The 12,928-nt window shown below is 34.9% G+C and overlaps 1 protein-coding gene across 9 annotated transcripts in view; it reads left to right on the forward strand.

Annotated features, from left to right (window-relative positions):
* The window catches only part of ANKS1B (ankyrin repeat and sterile alpha motif domain containing 1B), a 408,171-nt gene that overhangs the window by 95,986 nt on the left and 299,257 nt on the right, over positions 1 to 12,928 (forward strand). For all 9 annotated transcript variants that reach the window (XM_071423209.1, XM_071423211.1, XM_071423210.1 and 6 more), the window contains one exon: positions 3,997 to 4,137. In XM_071423209.1, coding sequence (XP_071279310.1) covers positions 3,997 to 4,137 — 141 coding nt within the window. The remainder of the gene's footprint in view (positions 1 to 3,996; positions 4,138 to 12,928) is intronic.

Consider the following 12,928-nt stretch of genomic DNA (forward strand, 5'->3'; position numbering starts at 1 on the left):
AGTTAACATTTGATAAAACGAAGGCCATACATGAAGGTATTTATGTATGTTTTATGCATGGTGTACAACTGCTGAGCTGTGAACTTGGTGACTGTAAATAATAGTTAAGATTAAAGCTACTCTCACCTTCTCTTGTTGTTGACTTTCAAGAGTAGAACAAACTTGCTCTGCTTTTTCTTTCTGTATTCATCGTTCTCTCTGTTGATAAATATTGCCTTGCTCTCTTAGATGAGGATAGAGATTCCAAGTTATTGTGATAGACAATAACTGGATATTATGCACAATATGATGCACATACATGTTTTGAAAGTAAATAGGCTCTTTATAAAGTGTCCTTCAGTCTAAAGTGTCCTAGTACCCAAATTTTTGCCATTTATATACATGGAGGCATGAAAAGGAAGGCTTACATACCTAAATTTTGGAAGACATGATTTAGATACTCATTAAGTATGAAAATGGGAGGTGATGTGATAGGCTTAGTAGTGTCTGAAGAAAATTTGTCACTAGTTGGAGTGGTAGAATGTCCTTATGCTAGATCTTACTACTCTCTCACTGCTGTATCATTATTATTCTCTCTTTACTCGGAGTAATTACTTTCTTAGCCTTTTATTATTGCAAGCAATGTCTAATACTTGATTCAGTGTTCCAGTAAAACCCAGAAATTTAATAAAGCTTTAATTCTCTATTAATATCTTTGCAATTTCTCTACCAAATTTTCCTTTTGCATATCATATCTAATATCATGTAAGGTTTTCTGTCTGTTCTGTTGAGGATATATGTTTCTTATGGTCGTCTCTTCTAACTTAGGCAGAAGTTCCCTTACTGAAGCTTAGTACTGCAGTTTATATTGGCTTTGCCATTTCATAATGTCTAATTCAATTAATTGAGTAGCTGTGATTTAGATGGCATTTTTAACTACATTTGTTTGGGTTGTTTTAACTCCAAACAGGCATAAATAAGAGGTTCTAAATGGTGCCTGTTTTTCTTTAGTTGACAGAAATATCTTCTACTCTGTTTATTTATTTATTTTCTGAGAAGTGGGCATAAATAAGTTTAGTTTTACTAAAATTCTCCCTACAGGGCTATATCAAGGCTTTCCAGTAGCACACACAGAATTAGATTTTCATGTTCAAAGGACCTCTAAGGAGGCAAAATTAAATTATACAACAGAACAGAAAAATTAGGGAGTTCTGGGAAAGGAATGGAGGCTGTGAGACAGTAACAGGAAACTGTGTGGTCTGGGTTTGGAGTTTTATGGGTTTGTGTGACAATCTGAACTCTGTGAATGGATTCTAGATTTTTCTGTATCTCGTTTGCCTCCTCCAGATGCATCCCTCTTCCCAGGGTATGCAACCCCAGTCTATCAAATCTGGGGCACTTGTGACCCTTTTCTCTCATGCAGTTACTAACTCCTTCCTTCCTCCTTGCAAATGCAGCTTTCTTTCCCTGCAGTAATTTCCACATATCTCTCTCCCACTGCCTGGGAGGAACTGGGCATCTGTCAAGCAGCGATGGGTGAGAAAGGTGATGGCAATAACTGTTTCTTCACCCTCCAAATTGACTTTTCCTAATGGTGCCTTTTTAGTGCCTTATTGGTGGCAGAAATCTGTACAAGTATAAAAAGAGCTCACCCTGATCTACAATAGTCTGTAAATTAGTCTGTATCATGTTCATAGCTATGTTGTCTAGTTGCATGACAGAACCACTTTGTTCCAGTATATGTCCAATGAACTCTGGCATTGACTGATCCTTTTTTAATGATCAGGAGATCTGACTAGATACTTTGCACTTCCTCTCATTCACATTGACATTAAATTCCTGTGATTCACACTCTATCTTAGGCTATTTATATAAAATACATCTAAGGGAAATGTAAAACTCTCATTCTGCTTGTCTATTTTGTTTTTACCATTCAATAATTGTTTGGCATGGGTTTTTTTCACTCTGTTCCTGTAATGGCTAAATACTCATATGGTCCCCTTTCAGTGACTCTATTGTAATTCATCTTCCTTTAGTTGTGTTGAAAATCTCTCACTTATGTGTGTGTTTTTTACCTTTACAGGGTGCACTGACATTTTTATATGACTTTTGTATTCATTCACTTCCATTGGCTTGTAAGGTTACAGCTAATGTGTGTCACCTGCTTTCCTGTGCTGAGCACTGCTGCAGTTCTTTGCTTTTTACTCCAGGGGGCAAGAAATGCTTTATTCTCTGGTACAGCAAATCTGAAATTTAAAATACAAGTGTAGGGCAGCTACCATGGAAGATGGTGTCATAAATAGAGGGGAAATACCTCTAGTCTGCTTCCTTTGTCTATGCAAATACCTAGCAATAATAGTCTTTCATGACCTACACTCTTCAGAATTAACCCGATGCTTTTAATAATCAGTGTGAGAATACTGGTTGCTATGGCAACACATTCTGTGGTGCTACTAGAGTGTCAAAATAACCTAATGAAATACCACGGTAAGAATGCTTTAGAAATTGACTTCTAAAATAAAAAGTAAATAAATCCACCTAACTTTACAAGATATGGATAGATGAGTGAAGTCTGCAATAAGGGAACAACCATTTTCTAACCGAGGGGAATCAGCATAATGGAGTGGGATATATTGTGTTTCTCATCTTTGATGCATCAGTTGAGATAGAATTTCTAAATATTTTCCCTGCTTAAATAAGTGGTATACCAACAACTTTTGTGTTAAGAAGTTAGCTCAAGAGTTGAATGATCCTCAGATGTTACACAATTTGAGTTAGTGCCTGTCTGTGTGGTGCCTTTGCTTCCACAGTTTCCATCAGCTTGTGTTCATCTTTAGAGCTGCTGCTGTTTCTCTACTTCTTTTCCTTCCTACTTTTCTTTCACTTTTCTATTCCCTTCCTTGCAGCAGACTCCATGCATTTCTTTATTCTATTGGCTAAAATAATCTGCAATTAGGTGTTGGGGTTTTTAAGATGATTTTTATATGGACCCCATAGCAGTGCTTTAGAGTTAATGTTACCATCAGATCGATAGCTGTGGTCAGCCATTGTCTCAAACAGTGCTATTTTGGTCCAGCCACTTCTGAAAGAAATGGTCCTAAACACAGCATTTAGTATCAGGCAGGCTGCTCAAGCAAATTTGAAGCAGGCTAGAACAGCTATTTCATATACCAATTTAGAATTACTGTGTGAAAATTACTTTTTTTTTTTACTTGTAACAATTTGTGTTGACATGTGATTTTAAGTCATTCATTACTGGATTAACTTTCCTCCTCCTTCTAAAATTAGTAAAAATTACCAGTGCAATTCAGTTGGGGTGGATTTTCCTGTGTAGCAAAATAGCATAAATATATGGGAACTGACCACTGTTCCTATTTCTGTCTGTCATAGAAAATTAGGATACTGGTTTAAGCAAAAATCAGCATTTTTCCCTTATCACTCAGATCATTATGTAAGCCACAGTGTTTATAAGTCAGTGATTATTCCTGATACTTTTCATCCCTTTCAGACTATAAAGCACAATAATACAGGTCATTTTAAATACATCTTTTGCCTACAAAATAAGATAACACATTTATTACTGATAAATATAATGCAAAACCTAAAACCTCATTTTTTGACTGATTTAGTAGTTTTTGTCTGCAAAAATATTGTACCCATCCAGGCAAATGTTAGTTTTTATTCTTTGTAGAATATCCTAAACTTAATGATATTACAGCAAATTTTTAAGTAAAATGAAGTAGAAATTGCCAATTTCTTGATAATAAAGACAATAAATATTTTGTAGGTATATTAATATGTTCACTCAATTTTAAAGTATAATTGCAGGTAGCTCAATATGTACCTTCCTTAGAAAGTATTTTCATTCAACAGTTTAACAGTAGGTACTTTGGATTGAAATAGCAGTTTATCTTTTGGTATTTCTGGATGGGATGCTCTTAAGTTCATAAGATAAAAAATTTCTTTACAGTTTATATCACTGTGTTTAATTTGAAAGTATTGTTTCTTTATGCCCAGAGGCCTTCTTCAATGCGTTTATCACCAAGGGAGGAAGAAGATGATGATGCAGCTGAAAATACTTGTGGACCCTCTGGTTTATGGGAGGCACTCACACCTTGTAATGGATGCAGGAACCTCGGATTTCCCATGCTTGCACAGGTATGTGATTCCCTTTTCATCATAAAACTTAGTAACTATGGAAGAGATGCCTAATCTCTGCCTTAACCTTTAAAGTTATTTATAGTCTTGCCTGATTCCCTTCAAAATTGCTACTTTCACTCTTCAGTTTAATGTCAAAAGCTGCTTCCAAAATTAAATGTTGAGGTTCAGTCATCCTGCTATAATAATTATTCATAAGAGTTTAATATGGAGACTGGTGTTTACTACCCCTATTTTAGACAGATAGTTGCTGTATTGGATAGCTTTCTTTTCCATCTGGAAAGAAATTTTGAAGTCACATAGTTTCCTTTGGGATAAGTACTCTATTTTTGACCAGCTTCTAATTAATATAATGACATCTCAGCTACTTTCTTTATAGAATTAATTGAGGACATCATGCATAACTCAACTGATGTAAGAATATAGCCTAAGACTTCTTTTTGAAGATTATGTAAGTTGAAGAAAAAATTCCCAAACGTTTTCAAATGCTCATCATAACACAGAAGAGAATAAATAGAAGTGGGTAATATATTTGAGTCTAAGTCCCAGCAACTCTCAGAGCAGACCAGTCTACAGTATCTACCAAGGCATTCCAGCAGCTGTGTCCTGAACAAGTGATATTGTATTGCTCCAGAACAGGATGATGCTTATTGCTGCTTCTGGGTCTCCCTTGTTCTCTCCCCCTACTATAAATTAGCACTCTCGTTTGTGTAACATTTTTCCTGCACTTTTTTTTTTGTAGCGTTGAATGAAGACCTGCCAAATTTCTGTTTAGAAATGGCTGGTGTTTTTCCAGTTGCATCCTTACTTGGCACTACATTTAAATAGCTTTGTCAGATTCTTGTGTACCACATTGGAATTCCATATCCTGTCTCCCCACACTTCATACACTGTTGCTTTCATACCGTGACTGTATGTTTTATTCCCTTTAAGTCTCGTGGGACTTGCACCTGTTTGAAGTCAATGCTGAAGCCTTCCCTGCAGTCAATGGAAACAGGATATGGCAGCTCATGTGCTTGAATAACAATGAGCACTGCCCTGTCTCTTGATAAGGAGCCTTTATATTCCTTTCCCCTTTCAGAAGCTGTTTCCTACTTCATACTATCCATCATTTTAGACATTTGGCAAAGTGGGGCATTGTTGGAATCATCCCGATTTACAATCGGAGTACTAGTTACTAATTCCTCATTTTTAAAGATTTGTTTCAAAACGTATTTCTTAAATGGAACTTTTCTTATTTAAATATCACCTGTGCTTTAATTGTTGTTAAACTTGCCTATGATGAATATACTTGCCATTTTTATTTCCTAATTTTAGAAAATATTTTTGTTTTCCTTGTTTGTTCTTTAGGTAAGGTATACATAAATGGTGCTATAAAATCGAAGGATGCATTTGAAATGTGTAATCAAGTGTGGTTGTTTGGTTGGTTGGTATGTCTTTCCTATTTATAAAGAGAGTCATTCCAACTATGATGTAAATTTTAAGATAGTGATTCCTGAATGAGTGTTATTCATTGTACTTATATTTTAATCTCAGACTTATGAGATCTCATCCTTCTTGCTCTGAGAACAATAAGATTTTTAATTATAAATACAAAAAAGAGTATATTTCTTATGCTTTCATTTATGATATGACAGACTGCCTTTCTAGATTGCTTCTATCCATAAAAATTAACGACAGAGATAGTTTTGGTCTTTCGTTGATTTCTTTTTATGGGAGAAAGGAAAAAAGTTAGGTAGTGAAAAACCTCCAGACTAAAAGTCCGTGACTTTGTTTTTTATAAATTGTTGCCATCGGTGCATGCAGTCTTTCAAGCTGTTAGCTAATCTGTTGGATCTTTCACATTTACTTCAGAAAGTAGCAGAGAACATCTTGTTCTAAGGGATTGAAAACACAAAGTATATATGTAAGTTTCTGGATTAAGAACAGTATCTGGAATTGGTCTAACAAATTATATATTGTGTGCAATAGCATTTTTTAGGTAAAAGTGCAAAAATATGTTTCTGATATGTCAGTGCACTAACATATCAGAAAGTGCAGATTTCATCATGAAGAAACAGTGAGATAAGGGTATTTGACATGGTATCTTAAAATTTGTACTCTCCTAAAGGTTCAAAAACAGGGAAAAGTCTCTATCAGTTACTCTTGGACTCAAACAAGTTCATTTTACACTTCTCCTTTAGTTAAAAATAGATTTTACAATCATATAAATATAGTGTGTTTGCACATCAAAGGTGAACAAACATAAAGATTGATTCTTGCTTTATATACACAGTCAGAGGCACAATGATAACATGAAATTGAGTTTTAGGTGAGATTATGAAAATGTCCATCTGTGACCTAGTGAGCTGACAGTTTTCAGTATGCCAAAGGAGAGGGCAGTAATCTCCTTGACAAACTTGGTTTCTTTTTTGCAGTTAGGGAAAAAAGCTTGTCTGGAGGTACTTCTGGCATGCAGTGTGTTACTGCTGTCTCTATTGTGCTGGGAAGTGTCATTTTAGAAAGGCTATTATAGAATGTTCTGCGTAAAATGTTACTTAAGACCTAGCATAGCAGTAATACAGGTGTTCTCAGAACAATCAACTCTTTTACAGTCTCAAAATTGGTGAAGAGCTTTATGGAAAAATCTTTGTGCCTTGTAAAAATTTCAGGGGTTTAGAATATGCAGCTGGATTTTTGGAGTCTGGAATTGAGACAGACTGATTGTCTTCTTATTTTAGCAAAGAGTGTTTTCCATTTGTAGGTTATGATTTAGGATTAATGTGGGCTGTTGCTTTATTCTGGAGTTAATCTTTGGTTTAGGGCAAAAATTCAGTACCCACATACATATTCACATTTTCTTGAGAATAGAGCAGCATACTCTGAATGTATGTATATAATTCCATTTTCTTTTTCATGTATAGCATACCTTGAATATTTCTCTGCTAAGGGGGCAAACAGGGCCTGATTTACAGAGATAAATAGAGGGCAGTCTGCAATGTCAAAGAGATGAGTGCTGCAGAGTTCTATATGATCCCTTCAGTATTATCAGTTTAAAGCAAGCAGTTCACACACCTTAATCCTGACAGTCATGCCAGCATATTTTTCTAATTATGATATAAAGTAATTGTGAGATAAGGCAGGTTTAGCTCTGTCCCATTTAAGATGCTGCTGGGTCAGCTTGACTGGACTGTGACTTGAATTGTGTTGTATGTACAACTTAAAAATTCTGACAGTGATTCCGTGTGTTTGACATGATGACAGCAAGGAACACGCTCATTTGTTACACCTCTGTTACAAAATGAAAATAATGTCTGTAAAGAGAGCAGTGCAGTTGCTATGGAAAAATTGAACTTTGATTCAAAAGCTGTAAGTATAAATCTTCGTGTTGCCAGTCGCTGGGAAGCATGGCTCTTCACAAAAATATCTGGCAAATTTACTTAAATATTTAAATGCTGTGTTTCTAGCTTAGTGTCAACTTTTCATCTTTCAAGAGGGAATGAAATTCTGGGAGACCTTGACATTTCCCTTTAAGACTGATCAACATTCTGCTTATATATTTCTAGGATTCCTAGAGCTAGGAACTCTAGCAACTTTATCAAGGGTTCTCCTGTGGAAGAGAGACATTCCCCCCAAAAAGCCTTTTTATTTAGAGGGAGGGTAGAAAAAGTGGACTCCTAACTACATTTTTAGGAGATGAGAATTGTATGCAATAGTTTCTTCATCAGTACAGGCTATGGTGGGAATATTTAAAGTTTGGGATTTGATGCATCTGTTAATAAGGTTATTTATTTCATGTCTGCCTTCCAGAAGGTCATTTTGTCTGTCTGTACTTCTTTTAGTAAATTTTAAAAATTAATTTTTGATGGGAAGAGATTTTTGTATACTGTTTGTATTGTAGAAGCTAGTTAAGGTTGTCCTGTAGAAAGCCTGACATTGAAAATCATTATGTTGCAATTATTTTTACATTTTCAAAATCAGCTCAGGATACATGAGAGATGAATGGAGTATTTTAGTAATGCACTAACTCAGTTTTCACATAGAGATCAAATCTGCTACTAAAAAACCCTCCATACTGACACTCTCTGGAGAGAGGCAGCATGGGTCTTTGTTATCACTTTCTGAAGAATTTTAATATTGGGAATTTTATTTGGCATTATTTCTTTTCATTTTAACATATTCTTTTGGTTTGAACTCCTTCTTTCTTCAGTTGCCTCAAAAATTTTCTTAGATTTTAAGGTCAATGTGATGAATGTTCAAGTAATTTGTAAACTGCTCTGGTGCAGGGGAGGTACTATAAAAGAGGAAGTATTTCTTCTCTTTTTTAATAAAAACAGACAAAATCAAAGAACATGTTTTTAATTAAACAATAATTGCTAAAATATTTCATCTTGGTGTTTCAATCCATTAATAACTTGACCTTTCAGTACATTCAGTGGAAGCAAATTTCAAACTAGACTGGTAAAGAAGCAGATTTGGCTCATTTTACTTAGTGCTGAAGTTCTCCAAAATTAGAAACAAAAAGTATTGTGGCATTATCTAATTTCTATGTTACAGGGGAGGAAACCTGTCTCCTTATTTAGTGAGGATATAGACAAAGTAGGGAAAGCTTTGACCTAAAATATGTCTGAGTATGGATTGCCAGAGTAAGATTGTTATATTATCTGTAATACTTTCCTATAGTTTCTGACCTTCAGTGAAAAATATTTTTTTCTTCCTAATTTAGTAGATTAGATTATAAATTTACATAAATGGGAGTAATATGAAGCTCTACTACCCATAAAAATATTTCTGTCAAACTCTTGATTTGCAGTGTTGTCTCCTTTGCAGTAAGTTTAAGTCTTATTAGTAATTTCAGGAACACATCACCCACACAGTGAAGGAGCTACTGAAAAGTGCAATATGTGTTCTGCCTAGAAAGAACCAGCAGGTGATGATTATACCCCGCTGAACAGTGATAGGAAATAAGTATATTGAAAAAATTGTGGTTTATTTTGGTGCTATGCTACATTTTCTGATTGTGTTTTAAGGAATGAAGCTGAACGTTTTATTCTTGCATGTGGTATGTATTGCATATGTAGCTTCTGAATTTCCAGTGTAAATTTGGAGTAGCCCATGTAAATTTGCAAGTGTCTTGTTGCAAAAGCATTTTTATTGTGCTAGTTGTATAATCTACACACCACTACACAGGTGTGTAGTATAACCAGAGAAGTTATAGTCTGTTTTGTTTATCCTTGGGTATTTTCAGAATTGACTGGTCAAGCTCCTAAGCTCTGCTTCAACTGCAAGTTTGGAAAAGATGACTTCCAGAGATCTCTTTCACATTGTTGCTAACACCTATGTTCTATAATCCTCTGCAAGGCTATGGGACCTCAGATGAGTTTATTTCTTTAAAAGCTTAGGACTGCCTATGCAGTTGGTAAATGACTGGTTTTGAAAATGTGGCTATCCCTGTCCAGAACTGTGTAAATCTGGTCACTGCTGGGATGTGTTATCTCTTGGTGTGATCATGAAACAGCAAAATTAAACAGGATGAGAAAGAAAGGAGAGAAGTGTCAAAATGTACTGGAACTATTGATGTATGTCAGAAGTAATCTGAAATATTAATGACTGGAGTGGTTTACAAGATTAAATTTAATTCCTATTCATGGTATTCAAATTCATGTAGAAATTACTGTTGAATTGAGCACTGTCACATACCAACTGAAGCATGTCACAATTGTAATCTGGGAAGATCTTACATAGTAGAACTATATTGCATTTTATTGTTTTGTGGTTTAAAATTTAGTGGCAACCAGAAGACACACTTTCATGGAATGTCTTTGCTTTCAGTTCTGCTTCTCAAATTATGGGAAAATGGAAAATTATTTTGAATTGCCCAGTGAATAGATAGCAGTTGCACATCACAATTAGTTCCGTTCATGAAAGCAATTCCAACTTAATGTTAAAAACTTAATGTTTGGACTTCAACTGCTTCATAACAAAAATACTAAAGCAGTATATTAAAACCTGAAAGTTTATGTTGATCTTCCTGGTTATTCTGACCAAATGGAGCTACTAATTTTTCAGTATTAATGTTTCCTGGGGGGGAAAAAAAACCCATCATAGATACATTGTATTTGTTACTCCTACCGTCATAACAGGAGGAAGAGTTTATGCACAAAAGTGCTGGTGTTGAGGTGTCTGGAGTTAAGATATCAGTTGAGTGGAGATATCTGGCCATGGTGATTGTGACATGGATTTGTTACACTGATTAGCCATGCAGTCAAGCTTTGTGTCAGGTTGTATTTCTGTGAAGGGCTGTTTAAAGACACTTGACATTTTGGGACTGTTTTTGAGCATAAAAGCCTATTTTCTATGGGGTTTTCTGTTTGTTTGTTTTTAATTATGTTAAAAATTTATCTGAGAACTAAGCTAATACTGGAACCATGAGGGATATTTTTTCTTACTTCAGTTTTTATAGTACAGAAAATCATGTCTTTGTAGAGTGAGTCCATGAGAAGTCTGTAAAATTTATAGACCTGATTTCTTTCTGAAGAAAAGACCTGACTGGCAGCTGGACTTTTTAAAAGAACAACTTTGTACTATCTAACTGTGAATCCTCTCTTGCAGTGCAAAAGGAAATGCATAGCTTGGGTTTAAAGTCATGTCTGGTGGTTGTATTTACTGAGAACCTTTAATGATGGTATCCATTATACTGAGTCTAAAAATGGGATAGATCCTGAATCAATGAATTTCTTAAGTGTAAGCATTAATGTGCTCAACCCCACTTGGATTTCCATACAAATGGAACTTTATAAAGAGATACCTTATATTTTCACCAAAATTCAAAATTAGTCTAAGACTTAGAGTTTCTTAAAATCCCAAACTGATTGTTATGATTTTTTTCACTACTAGCAACCTGTAGTTGAGAAGAACTCATGAACTGGATGTAAAATAAATGAAACTGAATTTGGGGGATACTTTATTTAAGACATCAAAGGGAAATATATAAGACTACATTGTCTCATGTTTTCATGAAAACGTATTTTGGATTTACTTTGGATAGAAAATGTGATCTGCCAATTATAGTGAAATACTTCTTTTTACTTTAAGGTCATTTAAAAAGGCAATTCTGCTAGAAAATGGAAATCTCATGTTTCATGTTTTTTTACCTAGGATGTTCATCATATATATTGCTGTAGAATGCAGATGCTCTATTCACTTTCCAGAAGCAATAAGCAGTTTTGTTTCATAAAATCTACTATAAAAAAAAGAAGTCACAGTAATGCTCCTAGTAGTATGGAGAATAGCTGTGTTCCTTTGGTGAAAGGTGGAGATAGCTTTTTTAAAAAAACTTGTTATAAATGTGTCTCTGTATAACACGAACAGTCCACCAGGCATTTTGCATTTTTTTGAGATAAAAGGTGTAGGTGTGAAGACATTGAGGTAAATTAATAAATTGACAGTATCGTGCCAACTATTATTTTTGGAGATGCTATAGTTTTATAACGCCGTAGTTTTTGTTTCCCAATATTTTATACTGTGAAGAAAAAGAGAGAAAATAAAACCTTTAGGCAATGCTAAGTCCTATTTATAGCTACCTAATTTTGAATTTAGCAAAATTGGGTGTATAACTCTCAGACAGTGTTTTAGCCCAACAGTCTAACTACTTGCAAACCAAAAGGTTTGTCCCTAATTAGCTTTTCTGATTAGCAGATACTACATACAGACAGCAGTTCTATATACACATGAAGCCTTTTTAGTGAATTGTTGTAATATGTTGTATATAGGCAGGTGATTAAATACTCCCTTATTCACACTGGTTTGATAGAACTAGTAGTTTTGCATTGTAAAAAATAAATATTGACAGCAGAATGTTCCTTCAGAAACCCATCTGGATATTCTTGCTCCTTGTATCATTATGAAAGTGTCAACATCTCTGAAGGTATTTGACTGGTTGCTCTTTTCTGTTGAACAGGAAGCCACTGTGAGCCAGCCAGTGTGAGATATGAATTTAGGGATGTTTTTGACCACATGCCTAGCTTTTGAGCTGAATTTATGTGCAAGTTAAACACCAGGGCACTTAGGGTACACAGCTGACAAAGCAGAAGGCTTTCCTTCAGTCCTTCCTACCCACTTGCAAAGTGGACAGACCGAGTGTATCTTTATTATAGTCTCTTTTGAATGCAATAATGTTCTATTGTAAGGTTCCTGAGCAATTTTTGAGGTGCTTCTCAAGGATAGCAATCTTAACATCTTTCTCCCACAGACAGTTATGTCTCATCAGGACTGTACGATCAAAGAAGAACTCCTCACACTCCACAGTTTGGATTTTTAGTGGCTAGAATGTCATTTTTTGATCCAGGAAGAAAGACCCACTGCCAAGAGTTTCCTGTTGTCTGGCTTTAGGTGGTTTCATGTGACATCCCGGCATTCCAAGTAGCAAATTTCTTTTACTTAACAACACTGTTTTCTCAATAATGAAAATTTGAAAGGATCTTGAATTTGCAAATTACTTGAGTTTTTAACTTCTAGCATTTACATTGCTATTTTGAAGATGAGTTATTATTTGATGAAATATAAGAAAATAAATGAATCAGAACTTAGAGCAATGGAATTATTAGGGAAAAAGTTCTTGTCTGAGAACTTTTTACCATCTTGGTTTTGGGAAACTCTTGACATAGTAGTTTGTTTGTATATAAACGAATCAACAACATTAACAGAGAGTATCTGTAATAAAAGTATTCATTGCAGCTAGTATGACTGCAAACCTGAAGCAAGAGCCCTTAATTCTTGTTAAATAGGCAGAGTGGTCACTGTTCCAAACTGG

The sequence above is a fragment of the Agelaius tricolor genome, unplaced genomic scaffold (genome assembly GCF_023055355.1).
Source record: "Agelaius tricolor isolate 1412-34295 unplaced genomic scaffold, bAgeTri1.0.p SCAF_3, whole genome shotgun sequence".
NCBI lineage: Eukaryota > Metazoa > Chordata > Aves > Passeriformes > Icteridae > Agelaius > Agelaius tricolor.